A 19,443-nucleotide genomic window follows, 5' to 3' on the forward strand; every position below is an offset into this window, starting at 1 on the left:
ATAGTATACACACTTTGATAATAAATGTACTTTGAACATTTATTTCTTTAATTTCTTCTGTAAAAGCTTGCAAGAAAATGATTCTCAAGGTTGTATATGGTAACGTATACTATGCACCTTGATAATAAATTCACTTTCATCTTTTAATATTTCCCCATTAAGTCATTTGTCTTGCCATTCAGCAACTTCATAAAAATTTTACTATAAAATATACAGCATTTCAGCCTACCTTGGTCCTGCTGACATAACAGGGCAGCTTTGCTCCGTACAAAACTCTGTTATTGTTCCATATAACATGTTGATTTGGTTGAAGAAGTCCACAGCTGAAAAGAAATAACAATGTCATTTTTATGATAACCCTCAGGTCACTAAATTAATATTTAAAATGTACTGTTAACAGCAGCCTCCAGCTTAAAACAACCACAGGAAATGTTCCCCATGTTGTTATAAAACTTTACCTAAAGCAACAAGGATCTAAACACCAAAAATGAATCTCATGTTTGGCAAACTAACCATTTAATTCCCAGACATGTCAATTTTATACTTCCAAAATAATTCAGTATTTTATTTTGTGGGGGAATGAAAGTTAAAGATTAGCTTTATAAATTAAGATAAAATTAACTTTGTCACTTGTACATTGAAACATACAGCGTCTGCATCATTGATGTGCTGGGGGGAAGCCACAAGTTTGCCATTCATCCAGCACCAACATAGAATGCCCACAACTTACTAACTCTGACCCGCGTCTTTGTGCGACGTGGGAGAAAACCAGAGCACCTGGAGGAAAGCAACGCAATCATGGGGAGAATGTACAAACTCCTTACAGACAGTAGCAAGAATTGAATGCCAACCTTCCAATTGCTGGTGCTGTAGAGCATTATAACACTATACTATTGTACCATCGGGGAGCAAAGCGGAAAAGGGAACAGAGAAACGGGGGGGGGGGCGGGGGAAGAAAAATACTCATTTCTGTAAACACTTTTGGTGCTTTCAGTGATACAAGCCCAAAAAGGAATACAATTTGGAAGCCCAGTTTAAGATGGAACCATATTCCACTTTGTTTCAACAAGACGTTTCAATACAAGTTGTACAAACACTCAAATCAACAGAAAAAAAATCAAAGCTAGGAGGGAAGGCCATGGATCAAGTAAATGGTGGGAAATGTGATTAGTACAGATGGTCTGCATGGACAAGGTGAGCAGAAGGGCTCTTCCAGGAAAACAAGTACAAGTGTCTTTAAAACACTGTATCGAGAATTTGCCACAGAATTGATCAGGAATACTTGATCAATCATTGGGCACTCAGTCCACATTTGGGAAATATTATACTGCACAGGCAGCACAGTATTGCAGAGCTACATCAGGCTTACAATCAAAGCATACCAGTGCTGGGTCTTTAGCCCATTCTCTCAGCAAAGGTGAACTCTAAGCCCATGATGTTTCAAACAACCAAACACTTTATATAAAAAAAAATCAAATCCTGGAAAGAGCTGGTTTTTCAACTCGTAATTTGGGGCACACTCAATAGTACAAGCCAAAAAAATTAAAGTTCATAATGTAGAAAGAAATGAACAATACTTTGTTCATATTTCTTCAAACTGTATTTGCAATCTTAACTTATTATGGCACTGAAGGCCATTCTGCCCACTGGATCCATACTAGCTTCCAGCAGAACAATCCTATCAGTCCCATTCCCCTGTAGCCTTGCAATTGCCTCTAACATGACAATATCATGAAATATTATACAGGCAGCAGAGTATTCCAAAGCTTAGGGCCCTGGCAGCTGAGAAGATAATCTGCAATGGTACAGTTACATCTCATATTGTACAAAAGAATTATGCACACAAGTTAGGTAATGTTACTGTAGATTAGTTGGAGACAAAAATACAAATTTGCCAAACTTACTATTGACGGCAATCCATTCATTAAGATCCTCGCCTTCTGGTAACATAACAGCCTGACGAAGATTACCACTGCCCAGGGTTGCTTCAGCGTGCTTTAGCAACTCATACTGGTGAGAACCTTCTGGAATGTTCTTTTTTGGTTTGAAAGTTCTATTACTTCGATTCCCACTGAAATGAAATTGGTACAAGTTATTCCCAATGCAGGAGATGGATAGGAAATTGCCCAACGGGAAGCAGAAGGAAAGAGTGAAGGACTTGGAAACAGTGAAAAATGTGCTAAAATACTTGTTGCTAGAGGGTAATACACAGAAAATACTGGCAGAACTCAGCAAGTAGGGCAGCATCTATGGAGAGAAATAAAGAGTTGACATTTCAGCCCCGATGAAGGGTCTCACCCTGAAAATTTGGCTCTTTATTCCTCTCCATAGATGTTGCCTGACTTGAGTTCCTCTGGCATTCTGTGTGTGTTAATCTGGATTCACAGCATCGGCAGAATCCTGTGTTTCTAGAGTAGAAGTTTCCAACCTGGGGTCCCTGGGTTAAGGGTGTGGGTCCACAGCATTAAAAAAAAAGTTTGGGAACCCCTGATCCAGAGGGTGATGTAATTGCAACCATTTCCAGGAGGAGGCTAGCCACTCCAGAAATTTGATGAAACATTTCCATTCACAAGATAGCCATAAACAAGGCTATCTCAGAATCAGTCACATGTGCATTACAATACTGGAACATTAGGCCACATTGCTCCTAGTAGCTACAATCACTGGGCATATTCATAGCTCTGATATTTCTGCAGTTTATTTTATTTGATAGGAGACTGCCTCTAACCAGGCACCAGTCCAACATCCTCAAACTCAGATCAAATCAAATTCAAGTTTAAATATCATTCAACCATAAATGAACACAGCTGAACGAAACAGTGTTCCTTTGGGGCCATGGTGCAAAACATACACAGCACATTCAAAAGAGAGAGCAAAAAACACAGACATAGCTGCTTGAAGCCTATTCCTATAATTTAACTGAATATCATTGTCCTCTTTAGCACACTCCACCATGTCGAACATTCCCCTAGTCCCATAAACTCACAATAACCTCCACCTCAATCTCCGAACCCTAGGGAAAAAGACCAGGCAGGATCTCATTTTGCACTCTGAAAAAGGGTTCATCAAAAGCAGCCTTCAAAGTTCAAAGTAAATTTATTAACAAAGTACACTCGTGTTACCATGTACTATCCTGAGATTTTCTTGCAGGCATCCATGGTAGACCAAAGAAATACAATAGAATCAATGATAAACTACACACAAAGACGGACAAACAACCAATGTGAAAAAGTGACAAATTGGGCTAATACAAACAAAATCATAATAGTAAATAAGTTGTAGAGTCCACAGATTGTGGTATCAGTCCAGAGTTGAGGTGAGGTTATCCATGCTGGTTTAGGAGCCTGACGTCTGAAGGGTAGTAACTATTCCTGAACCTGGTGGTGTGGGACCCAAGGCTCCTGTACCTCCTTGTCTGATGGTAGTAGTGAGAAGACACCGTGGCCTGTATAGTGGGGGTCTTTGATGATGGAGGCTGCTTTTCTGTGGCAGCGCTCCTTGCAGATGTGCGATATTGAGGGAGGGGGCTTTATCAGTGATGGAATGGGCTTTGGCAGCTTTTCTGTTCAAAGGCATTGGTGTTTCCAGACCAGGCAGCGATGCAACCAGTCAGGATATTCTGCACTGCACCTATAGAAGTTTGTTAATGTTTTGGACGACATGCTGAAACAGCACAAATCTCCAACAAAGCAGAAGCGTTGTCATGATTTCTTCGCAATGGCACTCAGGTGCTGGGATTGGACGTTTGCTATCACGCAGCAAAAAGAGGTGGTAGAATTTGAAAACACCTGGTTCCACTACAATCAAATTTATTATCATTGAACTATATACATGTATACCGTCAAACGACATGTTTCTCTGAACCAGCGTGAAAAGCACAATAGTACACATCAAACACAATAACTGAGGAAAGCAAGGATAAAGGTGAATTTCGCATAAACAAAGTAAAGAGCATAAACTGAATATTGTAATGTATAGATGGCTTGAGGGAAGAAACTGTTTTCTGTCCTGATCACTCCTGCTTTTACGCAGTCTCCTACCCGATGGTAGAAGATGCTGGATGGAAGGGAGGGATCTTTGATAATACTAAGGGCCCTGCATATGCAGCACTCCTGATAAATAACCCCGATGGATGGTAGGGATACCCTTATGATCCTCTCAGTCATTCTCACAGTCCTTTGTAGGGACTTCTGGTCCGATGCCCTGCTGATCCCATACCAGATGGAGATGCCACTCGTCAGGTTGCTCTCAATGGAGCTCCTATAAAATTCTGTTAAGATATAAACAAAGGCAAATATGAAGAGAAGAGAAGAGCCTTGGCCCTAGTTTAGTGGGCAGCTACACTGGAAAGTGTGATGGTGGACAGGCATTTAAGAAACAGTGCAGAAATTATTTACGTAATATACACAAAGACCAAAACAAAACAAATGGAGAAGCGATTCATCAATGACTAATTAAGGAAATTAGAAGTATTAAAACCAGTGGTATACAAAAATTGCTTACAAAAATTACAATACAGTTGATGAATGGGAATATTTTAGAATCCAGAAAAGAACCAAAAAAATTAATAAAGGACAAAATAGTGGCAAAAGGTATAAAAGCAGACTGAAAACTTTACACAAAAAGCAAGAGCTTAGTGAGATCAAATGAAGTAATATTTATGTCAGTCCTCAGAGGTCTTCAATCAAGGGCCTGGCAAGTATGAGAAACTGGTGGAATTGAGAAATGACCCAAATTGTAATCCCTAGAAATTCTAACTGTAGCCAAAGGTCTCTATAGTTTACATCCCAAAGTTCCGCAGATTTCCTAACATGTTCCTTAGAAATGGAAGGTGATAACTATAACCCAACTATTTAAGAAAAAGAGACACAGGCACACACAGAGGCACTAAAAGGTTTAGGGGGCATTTACACATTCTCTGGAGGCTGAGGGGAGACCTGATGGAGGTTTACAAGATTCTGAGAGGCAATGAGAGAGTAGGCAGGCAGTATCCTTTTCCCCAGGGTAGAAACGTCTAATACCAAAAGGCATGCACTGAAGGTGAGAGGGGGCAGGTTCAAAGGGGATGTGAGAAGCAAGTGTTTTTTTCCCCCACACTGACTGGTGGATGCCTGGAATGTGCTGCCTGCTATGGTGGTAGAGGCAAATACATCAGAGGACTTTTAAGAGACATTTAGATAGGTATCGGAATGAGGAAGATGGAGGGATATGGACATTGTGTAGGTAGGAGGGATTCGTTTTTGGGTTTACTTTTTAGCTAGATCGGCACAATACTGTGGGCTGAAGGGTCTGTTCCTGTGCTGTATAGCTCTAGGTTCTAAACTTGCTGAAGCAGGCAAAAAGTTGGAATCCACAACAAAGGGTGTAATAACATAACACCTATTACCCGGTTAGAGGAAAGATGAAAAACACTGCCATGAATATTTACGAAAATGTTGGCAGGACTCAAGGACATGGGTTATAGGGAGAAGATGGGCAGGCTAGGACTTTACTCCTTGGAGTGCAGTAGGAGACTGAGGGGTGACCTTTTAGAGGTTTATAAAATTGTGAGGGGGCAGAGATAGAGTGAATGCAAACAGATTTTCTCCCCAGGGACAGGGAAACAAGTACAGAACAGGAAGGGCCTGCTTCCATGATGTATTGTTCTGTGACTATGTGCATGCAGAGTCACGCTGCCTTTTTTTGAGGGAAAGGGAACCAAAAGTTAAATAGGTTTAAAGTGATGGGGGTGGGGTGGGGAGAGGAGATGTAAAACGGACCAGAGTTGCAACTCTTTCACACAGAGGACTGTGTATATATGGAACAAAGTGCCAGAGGAAGTGGTTGAAGCATGCACAATAATAACATATCAAGAGATTTAGATCATTAGCTGGATAAAAGAATATGGGCTACACAGGATTAGCTCAGGTAGGCTCCTCGTTTGCCATCAATGAGTTCATCTATATTATCCTATAACATTTTATCCCAGAGCAGAAATTGCTAATATGGGGGGGGGGGGGCATAATTTTAAGGTGATTAGAGGAACGTATGGGAGGGTGGGATGTCATAGGTAGGTTTTTCTTTTTTTTTGTGTGGAATTTGCTGCCGGGGTGGTGATAGAGACAGCATCAGGTACATTTAAGACAGCGGTCCCCAACCACTGGGCCACAAAGCGTGTGTTACCGGGCTGCGAGGAAACAATACGATTTGGCGATATGAAACGATATGAGTCAGCTGAACTTTTCCTCATTCCCCGTCACGCACTGTTGAACTTGAACCCACCCCCCACCCCCACCGTTGGCTGGTCTGCAAGAATATTGTCAATATTAAACTGGTCTGTGGTGCGAGAAAAGGTTGGGGACCCCCGATTTAAGAGACTCTTGGATAGGCACATGGATGAAAGAAAAATGGAGGGCAATGTAGAAGGGAAAGATTGAACCTACTCTAAGAGCAATTAAAAGGTCAGCAAAACATCATGAGTCAAAGGCCTGTTCGAGAGGAGCAGAATTAGGCCATTTGGCCCATCGAGTCTGCTATGCCATTTCATCATGACTGATCCACCACCCTCCCAACCCCATTCTCCCTCCTTTTCTCCCAGTAACCTTTCAAGTCCTGACTAATCAAGAAGCTATTCGCCTCTACCTTCACCACCAACTTAAACTGCAAAGGGAACCCTGCATGAGTGCTCCCAAGCCCCTTTGCACCTCAGAGTGATGAATTCTCTCTCTGGTTAGAAAACAGTCTATACTTTTATTCCTTCTACCAAAGTGCATGACCATACACTTCCCGACAGTGCCATTTCTCTTACCCATTCCCCTACTCTGTCTAAGCCCTTCTACAGCCTATCTGCTCCTCCACTCATCTTTGCATCAAAACTTACTGTGCTGTACTGTCCAGTTTTCTATGATCTATCTCAGTAAGAGTAGTTGCAACGAGCAAAGTCAAAATGAAATTTGCATTTGACTAACCAAATGGACCTCTGAGGATATGACTGGTAGAATAGATAAGGGGAAAACCAGTGGATGTGTTGTATTTAGATTTTCGGAAACTTTTGATAAAGTCCCAGAGAGGAAGCTAGTCAAGAAGTTTAAAACACATGAAATGGGGGATAACAGAGCCATTAACTGAAAATGCTTATCAGACAGAAAGCAAAGAATGGGAATGAATGCAACTTGCTCAGGTAGGAAGGGCGGAATACTCCAATGATCAGTGCTTGGGCTCAAGCTATTCACCATCCATAATCTAGCTGAAGTGTACAAATTACACAGGCTTTTCAAGTTTGTTAATGTGGAAAAGCTGGGTGATTGTGTAAGGATATGTCAAGTGGAATGCACTGTGGAAAAACACGAGTCATTGACCTTAGTGCACACAACAGAAAAGCAGAGTTTTGAACGCCAAGTGACTGGGACAACGTTCAAAGAGACTAACTACATATGCCCCTGCACATCACTTAAGGCCAACATGGAGGTAGGGCAAGTGATTGGCAAGGTGTAAGATATGTTGCCATCATGAGAGGATTTGAATACAGGAGTAAGGAAGACATTGAAATTGTACAGGGCCTCGGTGGGACAGCACCCAGACTATATAGTACCCAAGTAAACTCGTGGAATGTGGATTCCAGGGTTTGCTGGATGAGATGCGATCAAGTATACTGGGATGAGGTTCTTTAAAATTCAGTAGAATAAGAGACCTTATCAAAACAAAATTCTTATAATGCTTGATGGGCTGGGGACAGAGATGTTTCCCCTTGTGGAAGAGTCTAGGACTAGGGGAAACAATTTCAGAATAAGAGGCAAGTCATTTAGGACTGAGATGAAGAGAAATTTCTTCATTTGGTAGGTATGAATCTTCAGAATTCTCTACCTCAAGGGCTATTGATGCTGTTGGTGTTCATTGGAATTTGAGAGTGGAAGATTTGTTTATACCAAGGGGACCAAGCAAACCAGGGAAATGCAGGAAAATAGTACTGAGATTTAAGATCTGCTATGAATAGCAGAGGAGGCTCAAAAAGGCAAATTGGCCTGCTCTGATTTTTTAAAAAATCTCTAGTGACTTTAAGGCTTTTTCTACTGAGGTTGGGTGAGACTAGCACTAGAGATCATGGGTTAAAGGTGAAATGTTTAAGGGGAGCATGAGGAGGAGCTTCAACTAGAGTGTGGAACGAGCTGCCAGCAGAAGTGGTAGTGGATACAGGTTTGATGCAATGTTTAAGAGAAGTTTGGATAAGTACGTGGATGGGAGGGGTACGGGGGCTTTGATCTACGTTTGTAGGTACACGTCGATAGAACCAGGTAGAATAATAGTTCAGCACTGATTACGTGGGCCAAAGGGTCTGGTTTTATGCTGTAGTGCTCTATGATTCCCAGTCTTACGTGGTCCCTCTCACACATAACACAGAGCAACATTAGATCTTGTCTAATCTATGCTGGCGTCAACACCTTCTGGGATATTTTTCCATACCATTCCATCTCCTGGTTATTAAGTACTTATCCACCTCTATTTTAAAAGCTTCCTGGAAGAGGTGCAAATGAGATTCAGCAGGCCAATCTCTAAGCTCCTCGCCACCCCCAACCCTTCAAGAAGGCAGGTGTACAATCTGTGATCAGTGCTTATGGATGCACTGTGACAGACACTGGCCTCAGCAGGCTTACAATCAAAGTGCAACTGTAACGAATAACGAAAACCAATTTCCCCTGGGATTAATAAAGTATGACTATGACTATGAAAGCAAAACAGTCCTGGGTCTTAAGAGCACCTCTAGTCACAGTCAGTCATAGTCATACTTCATTGATCCCGGGGGAAATTGGTTTTCATCATCCGTTACAGTTGCACCATAAATAATAAATAGTAATAAAACCATACATAGTTAAATAGTAATATGGAAATTATGCTAGTAAATTATGAAACAAGTCCAGGACCAGCCTATTGGCTCAGGGTGTCTGACCCTCCAAGGGAGGAGTTGTAAAGTTTGATGGCCAAAGGCAGGAATGACTTCCTATGACGCTCTGTGTAGCATCTCGGTGGAATGAGTCTCTGGCTGAATGTACTCCTGTGCCCACCCAGTACATTATGTAGTGGATGGGAAACATTGACCAAGATCACATGCAACTTCGACAGCATCCTCTTTTCAGACACCACTGTCAGAGAGTCCAGTTCCATCCCCACAACATCACTGGCCTTACGAATGAGTTTGTTGATTCTGTTGGTGCCTGCTACCCTCAGCCTGCTGCCCCAGCACACAACAGCAAACATGACAGCACCGGCCACCACAGACTCGTAGAACATCCTCAGCATCGTCTGGCAGGTGTTAAAGGACCTCAGTCTCCTCAGGAAATAGAGACAGCTCTGACCCTTCTTGTAGACAGCCTCAGTGTTCTTTGACCAGTGTAGTTTATTGTCAATTCATATCCCCAGGTACTTGTAATCCTCCACCATGTCCACACTGACCCCCTGAATGGAAACAGGGGTCACCGGTACCTTAGCTCTCCTCAGGTCTACTGCCAGCTCCTTAGACTTTTTCACATTAAGCTGCAGATAATTCTGCTCACACCATGTGACAAAGTTTCTTACTGTAGCCCTGTACTCAGCCTCATCTCACCTCCCTCTATCAGTACATGTGATCTCCTAAGCCTTTGAGCTTTCAAACAATTAAAAGCTTTTTACCTTGAAAAGATTTGGCTTTACAACTCGTTATTTTAGATCACTCAAAAAGTATAATGCAAAAATATTAAAGTTCATAAATTAATATTAAAAAAACTGCCATTGAGCCTAACTACAAAGAGTTTTGCCACAAGAAAACAGCGTCCATCATCAAGAAACCCACCATCCAGGATTTGTTCTCTTCTCGCTGCTGTCATCGGGAAGGAAGTACAGCAGGAGTCCCCAACTTGGGGTCCACAGACCACGTGCTTAATGGTATTGGTCCATTGCATAAAAAGGTTAGGAAAGCCTGAGGTACAGGCACTTTAGGTCCCACACCACCAGGTTCGAGGACTGTTATTACTCTTCACCCATCAGGCTCCTGAACCAGTATGGATAACTTCACTCACCGCAACCCACGGACTCACTTGCAAGGCCTCTACAACTCATGTTCCAAGTTACTTTTGTGTGTATTTGCACATTTTTGCATCATTTTGCAGATTGGTTGTTTGTCAGGTGTGTGTAGTTTTTCATTAATTCTATTGTATTTTGTTCTACTGTTAATGCCTCCAAAAAATGACGATCAAGGTAGTATATAGTGATATATATGCACTTTGATAATAAATTTACTTTGAGTTTGAAGGTCTTGAACTTTGAAACGAACAATACATCTTTCTTAATTCTTCATAGTGCATTTACAATATTGACTTATGTCACTGTAGGAGGCCATTTAGCACACTGGATCCATACTAGCTTCTAGCAGTGCAATCCCATTAGTTCCATTCCCAGCTCCCTGTTGCCTCACAATTTATCCCCTCTCACATGACCATCAACTCTGTTTTGTCACATGCTCACACTAGGGGCAATTTACAGTAGTCATTTAACCTACTGTGTCTGTGGGACGAAGATAGAAATCACAGCCCCTGTAGTGGAGGAAAATCACACAATCACAGACAGTACTTACAGTCAGCTTGCCACAGTTCAGCATCAAGCTTGTGTCGGCAAAACAGTGAGGCAGCAGCACTACCTGCCGCACCGCCCTAGCTTTAATTATAGCTAGAATTGCTACCCAAAGTATCAAAAACTGAAGACAAGACATCCAATATTTCTGCCATGAGCCAGAAATTGCACTGGGATTTATTAAGTTGAACACTGCTTCAGAAAAGGGGTGTGATAATAGTGTCTTTTTTTACCCTCACTAGTTCAGTTCACATGGTTTGGTGATCTCTGAGTCTTGGCCTTCAGCAGGACAAACCTTAACACTATGCAAACTTGTTAGAAAAAGAATGAAGATTTGTTTAAGAAATGTGTCAGAAGATTCATAATGATACAAGGCTACAAATCATACTTAATGATGGCAACATCCTGTAATAAGCAGCACTGCTACAACTGTGCATAGATTGCGCTATGAAAGTTATTTTAAATCTTGATTAAAAATAATAGCATTTCCAAAAAAGCAGAAGGAGTGAAAAAAATACTTTCAATAGATGCAGTTCAACGACCCTTATAAGACTTGCTGATTATAGGCAGCAACATACCACTCGGCAAATCCACTAAAGCACAATTTCAAGGTGATTGGAGGAAAGTATGGGGGGAAATAAGGTGTCGGAGAGCAACTTTCTTCATATCAGAGCCAAGCTTTTTTTAAAAAAAACAGTGATGGGTGTGTGGAACACACTGCTAGTGATGGTGGTAGAGGCAGATACACCCAGGGCATTCAGGAAACTCTTAAGCATGTGAATGATAAATAAAATGAAGGGTTATGTATTCTAAAGCAACTTGAGGCCCCATCTGTTGACAGCTTGCATCATCCATTTCAGAGAACATAAAATAATTAGTCACATGGACGTAACTGGGCAATGCAGGACGGAAGAGCCTGTTACCATGCTGAATCTCTAAATAAATAAATAGAAACATCTAAGATTATATAGGAGGGAAGGGTTAGATTGATCTTAGTAGATTAAAAGTTCAGCACAACCTCTATTTATTTATGTAGAGATACAGCATGGTAATAGGCCCTTCCGTCCTGCACCACCCAATCACACCCATGTGACCAATTGTTCTACGTTTTATAAAGTGGATGACGCAAACTGAAATTCTACAACTGTCCTCAGGTGGCCCTTCAAATTACATTAAACTATGTCGTTAAAGGACTGGAAGAAGCAGGAAATGCAGAAAGACTCTTGCAAATCAACTGTAATGAAGAAACAACCAAGGACTACAGGAGGATACAGAGCAAGTTTGTTTGCAGAGAAAGAAGCTTGCAACAGCAGTGCCATCATCATTTTCCTACTATAGCCCTTCATTTGCTGAATGCACAAGATTAAAAATAATGCAAAAGGCAACTAAATAAATTATGAATTTTCTAATGGCAGTTGGGGCAAGGTAATTGGAGCAAGTAAAAAGAGGCAAAAGTAGAGAATTCAGTGCTATAGATGCTGAGAACTTGGAATTAAAAGCCAGGAATTCATAGGTCAGTTGAGACACTTTCAACAGAATTGGAAGAGTTAGAGATGTAACTGGATTCAAGCAGATACAAAGACTGGAGAAACAGAACAGGGATGTCACACAAGATTAAATCTTGTGTGGCACAGTTAGAATGCTGCTGCAATGCCAGTGACCCAAGTTCAATTCCACACTGTCAGTGAGGAATTTATACATACTCCCCGCGGTCGCAAGGGTTTCCTCAGGGTGCCCCTGTTTCCTCCCAGAGGCCAAAGACATTCAGGTTAGTGGTTAATTGGTTACGCAGGCACTACAGGGCAAGGTGGGCTTGTTACTTTGCTGCATCTCCAAATCAGGGGTTCTCAGCCTGGGGTCCATGGACCCTTTGGTTAATGGTGTTGATCCATGGCATAAAAAATGTTGGGAACCCCTGCTCTAAATAAATCAACGACAAGAGGGGCAATATTCAATGTGGAAGTGAACAGTACTAAGGCAAGGAACACACATCAAAGTTGCTGGTGAATGCAGCAGGCCAGGCAGCATCTGTAGGAAGAGGTGCAGTCGACGTTTCAGGCCAAGACCCTTCGTCAGGACTAACTGAAGGAAGAGTGAGTAAGGGATTTGAAAGTTGGAGGGGGAGGGGGAGATCCAAAATGATAGGAGAAGACAGGAGGGGGAGGGATAGAGCCAAGAGCTGGACAGGTGATAGGCAAAAGGGGATACGAGAGGATCATGGGACAGGAGGTCCGGGAAGAAAGTCAAGGGGGGGGGGACCCAGAAGATGGGCAAGAGGTATATTCAGAGGGACAGAGGGAGAAAAAGGAGAGTGAGAGAAAGAATGTGTGCATAAAAATAAGTAACAGATGGGGTATGAGAGGGAGGTGGGGCCTTAGCGGAAGTTAGAGAAGTCGATGTTCATGCCATCAGGTTGGAGGCTACCCAGACGGAATATAAGGTGTTGTTCCTCCAACCTGAGTGTGGCTTCATCTTTACAGTAGAGGAGGCCGTGGATAGACATGTCAGAATGGGAATGGGATGTGGAATTAAAATGTGTGGCCACTGGGAGATCCTGCTTTCTCTGGCGGACAGAGCGGAGATGTTCAGCAAAGCGGTCTCCCAGTCTGCGTCGGGTCTCGCCAATATATAAAAGGCCACATCGGGAGCACCGGACGCAGTATATCACCCCAGTCGACTCACAGGTGAAGTGTTGCCTCACCTGGAAGGACTGTGAAAGCAGGATCTCCCAGTGGCCACACATTTTAATTCCACATCCTATTCTCATTCTGACATGTCTATCCACAGCCTCCTCTACTGTAAAGATGAAGCCACACTCAGGTTGGAGGAACAACACCTTATATTCCGTTTGGGTAGCCTCCAACCTGATGGCATGAACATCGACTTCTCTAACTTCCTCTAAGGCCCCATCTCCCCCTCGTACCCCATCTGTTACTTATTTTTATGCACACATTCTTTCTCTCACTCTCCTTTTTCTCCCTCTGTCCCTCTGAATATACCTCTTGCCCATCCTCTGGGTCACCTCCCCCTTGTCTTTCTTCCCGGACCTCCTGTCCCATGATCCTCTCGTATCCCCTTTTGCCTATCACCTGTCCAGCTCTTGGCTCTATCCCTCCCCCTCCTGTCTTCTCCTATCATTTTGGATCTCCCCCTCCCCCTCCAACTTTCAAATCCCTTACTCACTCTTCCTTCATTTAGTCCTGACGAAGGGTCTCGGCCTGAAACGTCGACTGCACCTCTTCCTACAGATGCTGCCTGGCCTGCTGCGTTCACCAGCAACTTTGATGTGTGTTGCTTGAATTTCCAGCATCTGCAGAATTCCTGTTGTTTGCGTCTAAGGCAAGGAATGTGAGGATAGATCAACAGCAGGGGGTTCCCAACCTGCTTTTTAAAAAAAAGCCATGGACCCGTACATTAATCGAGGGACCCGTGGACTCCAGGTTGGAAACACTGATCTACAGGAAGGTTGCAAGTAAAAAACTGCTGACCATAGGTTTTAATGGATACATGATGTAGAATTAAGAGTCACAGATATCAGAACCTTCAGTCACACTTACTGTACAAAGTCAATGGAGTGGTTCCACAGTCTCAAATGTGAAGAATGCATTGTGATCAGCAAATATTGTACACAAACTGAAAGTAGTGCAAATAAATGTTCCACCTGGGAGAAAAGTTAGGCACCTTGGACAGTAGAAAGGCGAGTGGTAAGGGATATGTTGCACAGATCAAGGGAAATAATCACCGTTAAACAATGGAAAAGGAAGGGCAAAGAGTAAAACTGGGCACCCAGCACCATGCCAGAGCAGACAGAACAGCAGAGCGCAGCGGGGGTAGAAAGCAAAGACAAGTCGCTGTGGTTCTGAAGAGGAGGAAAATGGACAAGTGCTAAAGTCCAGAAAATGTTCTCAGACAAGTCGTGCAAAGAGAAAGATACACTCAGTGTTCACTTTATTAGGTACAACTGCTTGCTAATGCAAATAGCCATTCATGTGGTAGCAACTCAACGCATAAAAGCATGCAGACATAGTCAAGAGGTACAGTTGTTGTTCTCACCAAACATCAGAATAGGGAAGAAGTGTGATCCAAGTGATTTTGACAATGGAATGATTGTTGATGACAGACAGGGTGGTTTTGAACATCTTAGAAACTGACCTCCCTGAACTTTCACTCACAAGTTTCTAAGATTACAGAGAATGGTGCAAGAGAAAAAAATACCTCCAGTGAGTGGCAGTCCTGTGGGCAAAAATACATTGTTAACGAGAGAGGTCAGGAGAGAATGGCCAGACAGGTTCAAGCTGACAGGAAGGCAACAGCAAGTCAAATAACCATGCATTACAACAGTGGTGTGCAGAAGAGTGTCCTTGAATACACAGCAGGTCAAACCTCGAAGTAGATTGGCTACTGCAACTGAAGACCACACTGGGTTCCACTCCTGTACCTAATAAAGTGGCCACTGAGTATGCACAGCTACCAGTAGAGAATCAGCATTATGGCATATTGATGTGCCCGAGATGAAGAAACCAGAATCTTTACTGGAAAACTAAAAGGGCAAACCAGTCAAAGAGACTGAAAGTCTTGAGACTCACAGTTAATTTGATCCATTACCAGGAATAGACAATAGAGAAAAAAAAATGGAGGTTGGAAGCAATTTTCTTACAGCTTGGAGACAGAGGGCGAGAGCAGGTGAAGAGCACAAGTAAGGCCATCAATGCACAGGAGAAATTCATAGAGCCAGGGCTCCCAGCCTTTTTTTTAAAAAAATGCCATGGGCGCCTACCATTAACCGAGGGGTCTGTGGACCCCAGTCTGAAACCCCTACCATAAACAGCCTAGAAAGAATAGGATGAGGCTGGATCCACATTATTCACCAAGTAAAACCCCTTTAGCAAGAATGAACTGAGTCGATGAAGCGGTTTGGAATGAGTACAGGTTCAGACAGGCAACAGTGGAAGGGGGCCATCAGAACTCGGGTAAAGAAACGAACCACATCCTGCTAACCCGTAACTCCTGAATACAAAGACATAGACTGTATAATGTGCCATGGACAATGAAAATAAAATCTCATTCCCAACCCAGAAAGCCAAACAGAAACGATGACAAAAAAATCTGCAGATGCTGGAAATCCAAGCAACACACAGAGAAAAAACAAACAGAAAATTAGTCAGTCCTGAAGTTGATGTGAAGTACAGGTCCTCAGAAAATGATAAATTATTCCCAGCACAATTTAGAGAATTTCAATAACAAAGACAAGTCTCTCCCTATACTGACTTCATTTATAAATTAAGATACCTGAAATCAGTTAGAATGCAGTGCAAATTAAACATGATGTTCAAAACACAAGTAACTTAACCCTAACAACCTGAGCAACTTAAACTTATTACAATGTCCCTGATATCAAAGAAACATTTTAAATGTGGTACCAGGGAGCCCTTGTTGAAAAGAATTATGAAAAAATCTCTACTGGTTGCTGAAATGCTTTGTATAAGTAAGATTGTTGTAGAGGTTTTGAGGGGGGGGGGGAGGGAAAATGGGGTCTCTGCTTCAGAACATTTCTCCAGGGTAACCTTCTCAGCCCAAATACCATCAATGATCAAAAGTGGAATAGTGATGTTTACTGACAAGTGTACAATATCAAATTCCTACTGCAGCTCCCCAGAAAATCACCTCCATCCAATTATTCTTGAGCATCTTCCATCAGAGGCACTAGACTCCCTACCACTGAGAAAACTTTCAAAAAACAATTCCTCAAATAGGTGGCACCCATCATTAAGGACTCTAACCAATTGTGACATGTGTTCTTCTCATTTCTACCATCAGAGAAGAGAAGCAGGCCCCTGAAGACACAAACTCAACATTTTGGAATAGCTTCTTCCCCTCCGCCATCAGATTTCAGAATGGATCATGGGCAGCACCGCGGTGAAGTGGCTAGCACAACACTTTACAGCAGCAGTGACCTGCGCTCAATTCCCACCACTGCCTGTAAGGAGTCCCTACATTGTCCCCGTGACTGTGTAGGTCTCCTCCCACAGCCCAAAGACGTACTGGTTGGGAAGTTCATTGGTCATTGCAACTTATCCCGTGATGGGGTTGGGTTAAATCTGGGATCGCTGGGTGGCGTGGCTCACAGGGTCAGAAAGGTCCTCAATAAAAATTAAAACCCATGAACACTACCTCACTACTTTTTGTCCAAACACATTGCAAATGATGTGAAGGAAGATGCCAGGAGAACATCTCCTATCTTTACACTCAGAGGCCACTTTATTAGGTACACCTGCTCGTTAATGCAAATATTTAATCAGCCAATCATGTGGCAGCAACTCAATACATAAAAGCGTGCAGACATGGTCAACAGGTTCAGTTGTTCAGACCAAACATCAGAAAAGGGAAGAAGTGTGATTTAAGCGATTTTGACCATGGAATGATTGTTGATGACAGACGGGGTAGTTTTGAGCATCTCAGAAACTGATCTCCTGAAGTTTTCATGAACAACAGTTTCTAAAGATTACAGAGAATGGTATGAGAAAAAAAAATACATCCAGTGAGCGGCAGTTATGAGGGGAAAAAACAGAAATTGATAGTTGATGCCAGATGGGGTGGCTTAAGTACCCCAGGAAGTGCTGTTCTTGTGGGATTTTCCACACACAAGTCTGAGGTTTACAGAGAGTGGTGCGGAAAAACAACAAACGTCCAGTGAACAACAGATCTGTGGGCAAAGACACCTTGTCAACGAGAGAAGTCAGAGAATGGCCAGGGCGGTGCAAGCTGACAGGATGGCGACTGTAACTCAAACACACGTTACAACAGCGGTGTGCAGAAGAGCATCTCTGAACGCACAGCACATCAAACCTTTAAGTGGATGGGCTACAGCAGCAGAAGACCACGAACATACACTCAGTGGCCACTGACTGTGTACATCACCAGCATCTTCATCTCCTGTTTGCCAAAACCCTGTGGTTGTTATAAGCACATGAACATCCCCTACGCTTAAAAGCTAAGCATGAACTTCAACCACAGGACATCAGACTACGGCCTAAGAGACTTCATCTGAACTGGATTATCTGTGGGCTACAGTATTCTGCAAAACCAGAAAAAGTAATCCTGCTTAGAAGCACAATATCTTTAAAGTAGGTATCCCATTTTTCTTCAAAACATGCCTGTTGTTTCACTATATATTCAGGCGTTTCTCATCATCAGGAGTATATATTCAGGCGTTTCTCATCATCAGGAGTTGTCATAACAAAGTGAACTGGGCATATACTAACTAGGTAATTCAGAGCCAGCCAGTTTCCACAAACCTCAGTCGTATTTCTCTACAAAAACACACCACATTAAACAAAACTCCGACTTTCAAAATAAATTGAGTTCGAGATTCAATAGGATCTCAAGATTGTTATTATAAACTTTAATAGATATTTGCTATGATTTCCAATTCTAAGTAATGCATGGAGTAATCTGACCTTCACTTAATATTTTTATAATCACACATAACACCTACCCACAAATGGGTGAATCTGTGGAAATCGTTGCCACAGACAGCAGTGGAGGCCAAGTTACTGGGGTAAATTTAAAGTGGAGGTCCCTGACTAGTAAGGATGTCAGAAGTTATGCGGAGTAGGCACAGGAGAATGGGGTTGAAAGGGATAATAAATCAGCCATAATAGAAAGGTGGAGCAGACTGAACGGGCCCAATGCTGTACCTATGTCTCTTGGTCGCAGGAAAATGCAAACAGACAACTGTTAGTAATAGGCAAAGGACAAAGTCAAGATTAGTAAATTCCAGGAAGTAGGAATGACAGAGAACAATGATTGAAACCCAAGGCAATTTATTTTGAAGAGTATTAATACAGTACAAAGCAGAAATGGACACTTGCAGCTGGAAGCCACGTTATTTTGGGGGTGGAGGAACTCTTACAAACACATCACCAATATGTACACAATAATCAAAAGAATATAAATGAAGAAATCAAACGTAATACAGTTCTCCCATCTTCACCAAAATGGAAATAGAAACAAAATACATTTCAAACCGTTGTTATCTATAAGACTGCAACCATAGATTGCTAAACGAACGCCTTTTAAAACAAACTGTAAGATAGTATTTCTTCAACTTGAGAAATGAAATTGGGATCAGAATCCCAAAAGTCAAAATCAAAGTGTATTTTCTAGCCATTAAAAAGAAGTATCAGTAATATTTGTTGAACATGAGAAGTGGAAACTGGGATCAGAGACAACAGAGTTCCAAAGTCAAAGATAAATTTAGATTTGCGACTAAAACTATGAATATTTGTGTCACGGGAAGTGAAATTAGAATCACGTAGAACAGAGCTCCAAAACTCAAGTTTTTTTTTTGTTTTAAATAGGGAAGTTACCAGGTAGAATAGTGTTTAATCAACAAAGGCACAAATGCAGCAATAGGTTAGGGTATTAACCGGTGCATGGCGCCTCAGAAGGAGATGCAGCCTCACCAAGGGCAGCAAGGAGAGAGAAAGCCCGAGGTGAAGAGAAAGACAGAGAGAGGTACAGGCCCAAAGTTACCACAGTTCTGCAGCGGAACAGGAAGAATGGAGGAGCCAGCCTGAGTCACAGCTGCCTACAGATACTTACAAAAGGAAGCTCATTTTCTTCTAGTTTGCGCCACTCAAAAATCACCAGAAAAGACGGGTTAGAATATATCTGGCACAGACATTCCAATCCGAACCACTTTAAGGAGACCAAAAGCTGCTTTAAAGCGTCAACTGCAAAACCTCCCCGTCAGAAACAAAAAAAAACTTGACCAACTCTCCCACCACAGGCCACGGAATCTCGCGAAACTTGCCTCAGCGAGTTATTATGCAAAGCAAGGCTTTTTTAATGGCACCCGACGCA

At 42.3% G+C, this 19,443-nt stretch overlaps 1 protein-coding gene across 1 annotated transcript in view; it reads right to left on the reverse strand.

The window, feature by feature from the left end:
• Nucleotides 1–19,385, reverse strand: part of LOC134351050 (MOB kinase activator 1A) — a 44,078-nt gene extending 24,693 nt beyond the window's left edge. Inside the window, exons 1-3 of the mRNA XM_063057057.1 lie at nucleotides 19,183–19,385; nucleotides 1,905–2,071; nucleotides 230–323 (exon numbers count right to left, since the gene is read on the reverse strand). Coding sequence (XP_062913127.1) covers nucleotides 230–323; nucleotides 1,905–2,071; nucleotides 19,183–19,196 — 275 coding nt within the window. The 5' untranslated portion in view covers nucleotides 19,197–19,385. The remainder of the gene's footprint in view (nucleotides 1–229; nucleotides 324–1,904; nucleotides 2,072–19,182) is intronic.
• Between the last annotated feature and the right edge of the window lie 58 nt (nucleotides 19,386–19,443).

The sequence above is a fragment of the Mobula hypostoma genome, chromosome 8 (genome assembly GCF_963921235.1).
Source record: "Mobula hypostoma chromosome 8, sMobHyp1.1, whole genome shotgun sequence".
NCBI classification, from domain to species: domain Eukaryota; kingdom Metazoa; phylum Chordata; class Chondrichthyes; order Myliobatiformes; family Myliobatidae; genus Mobula; species Mobula hypostoma.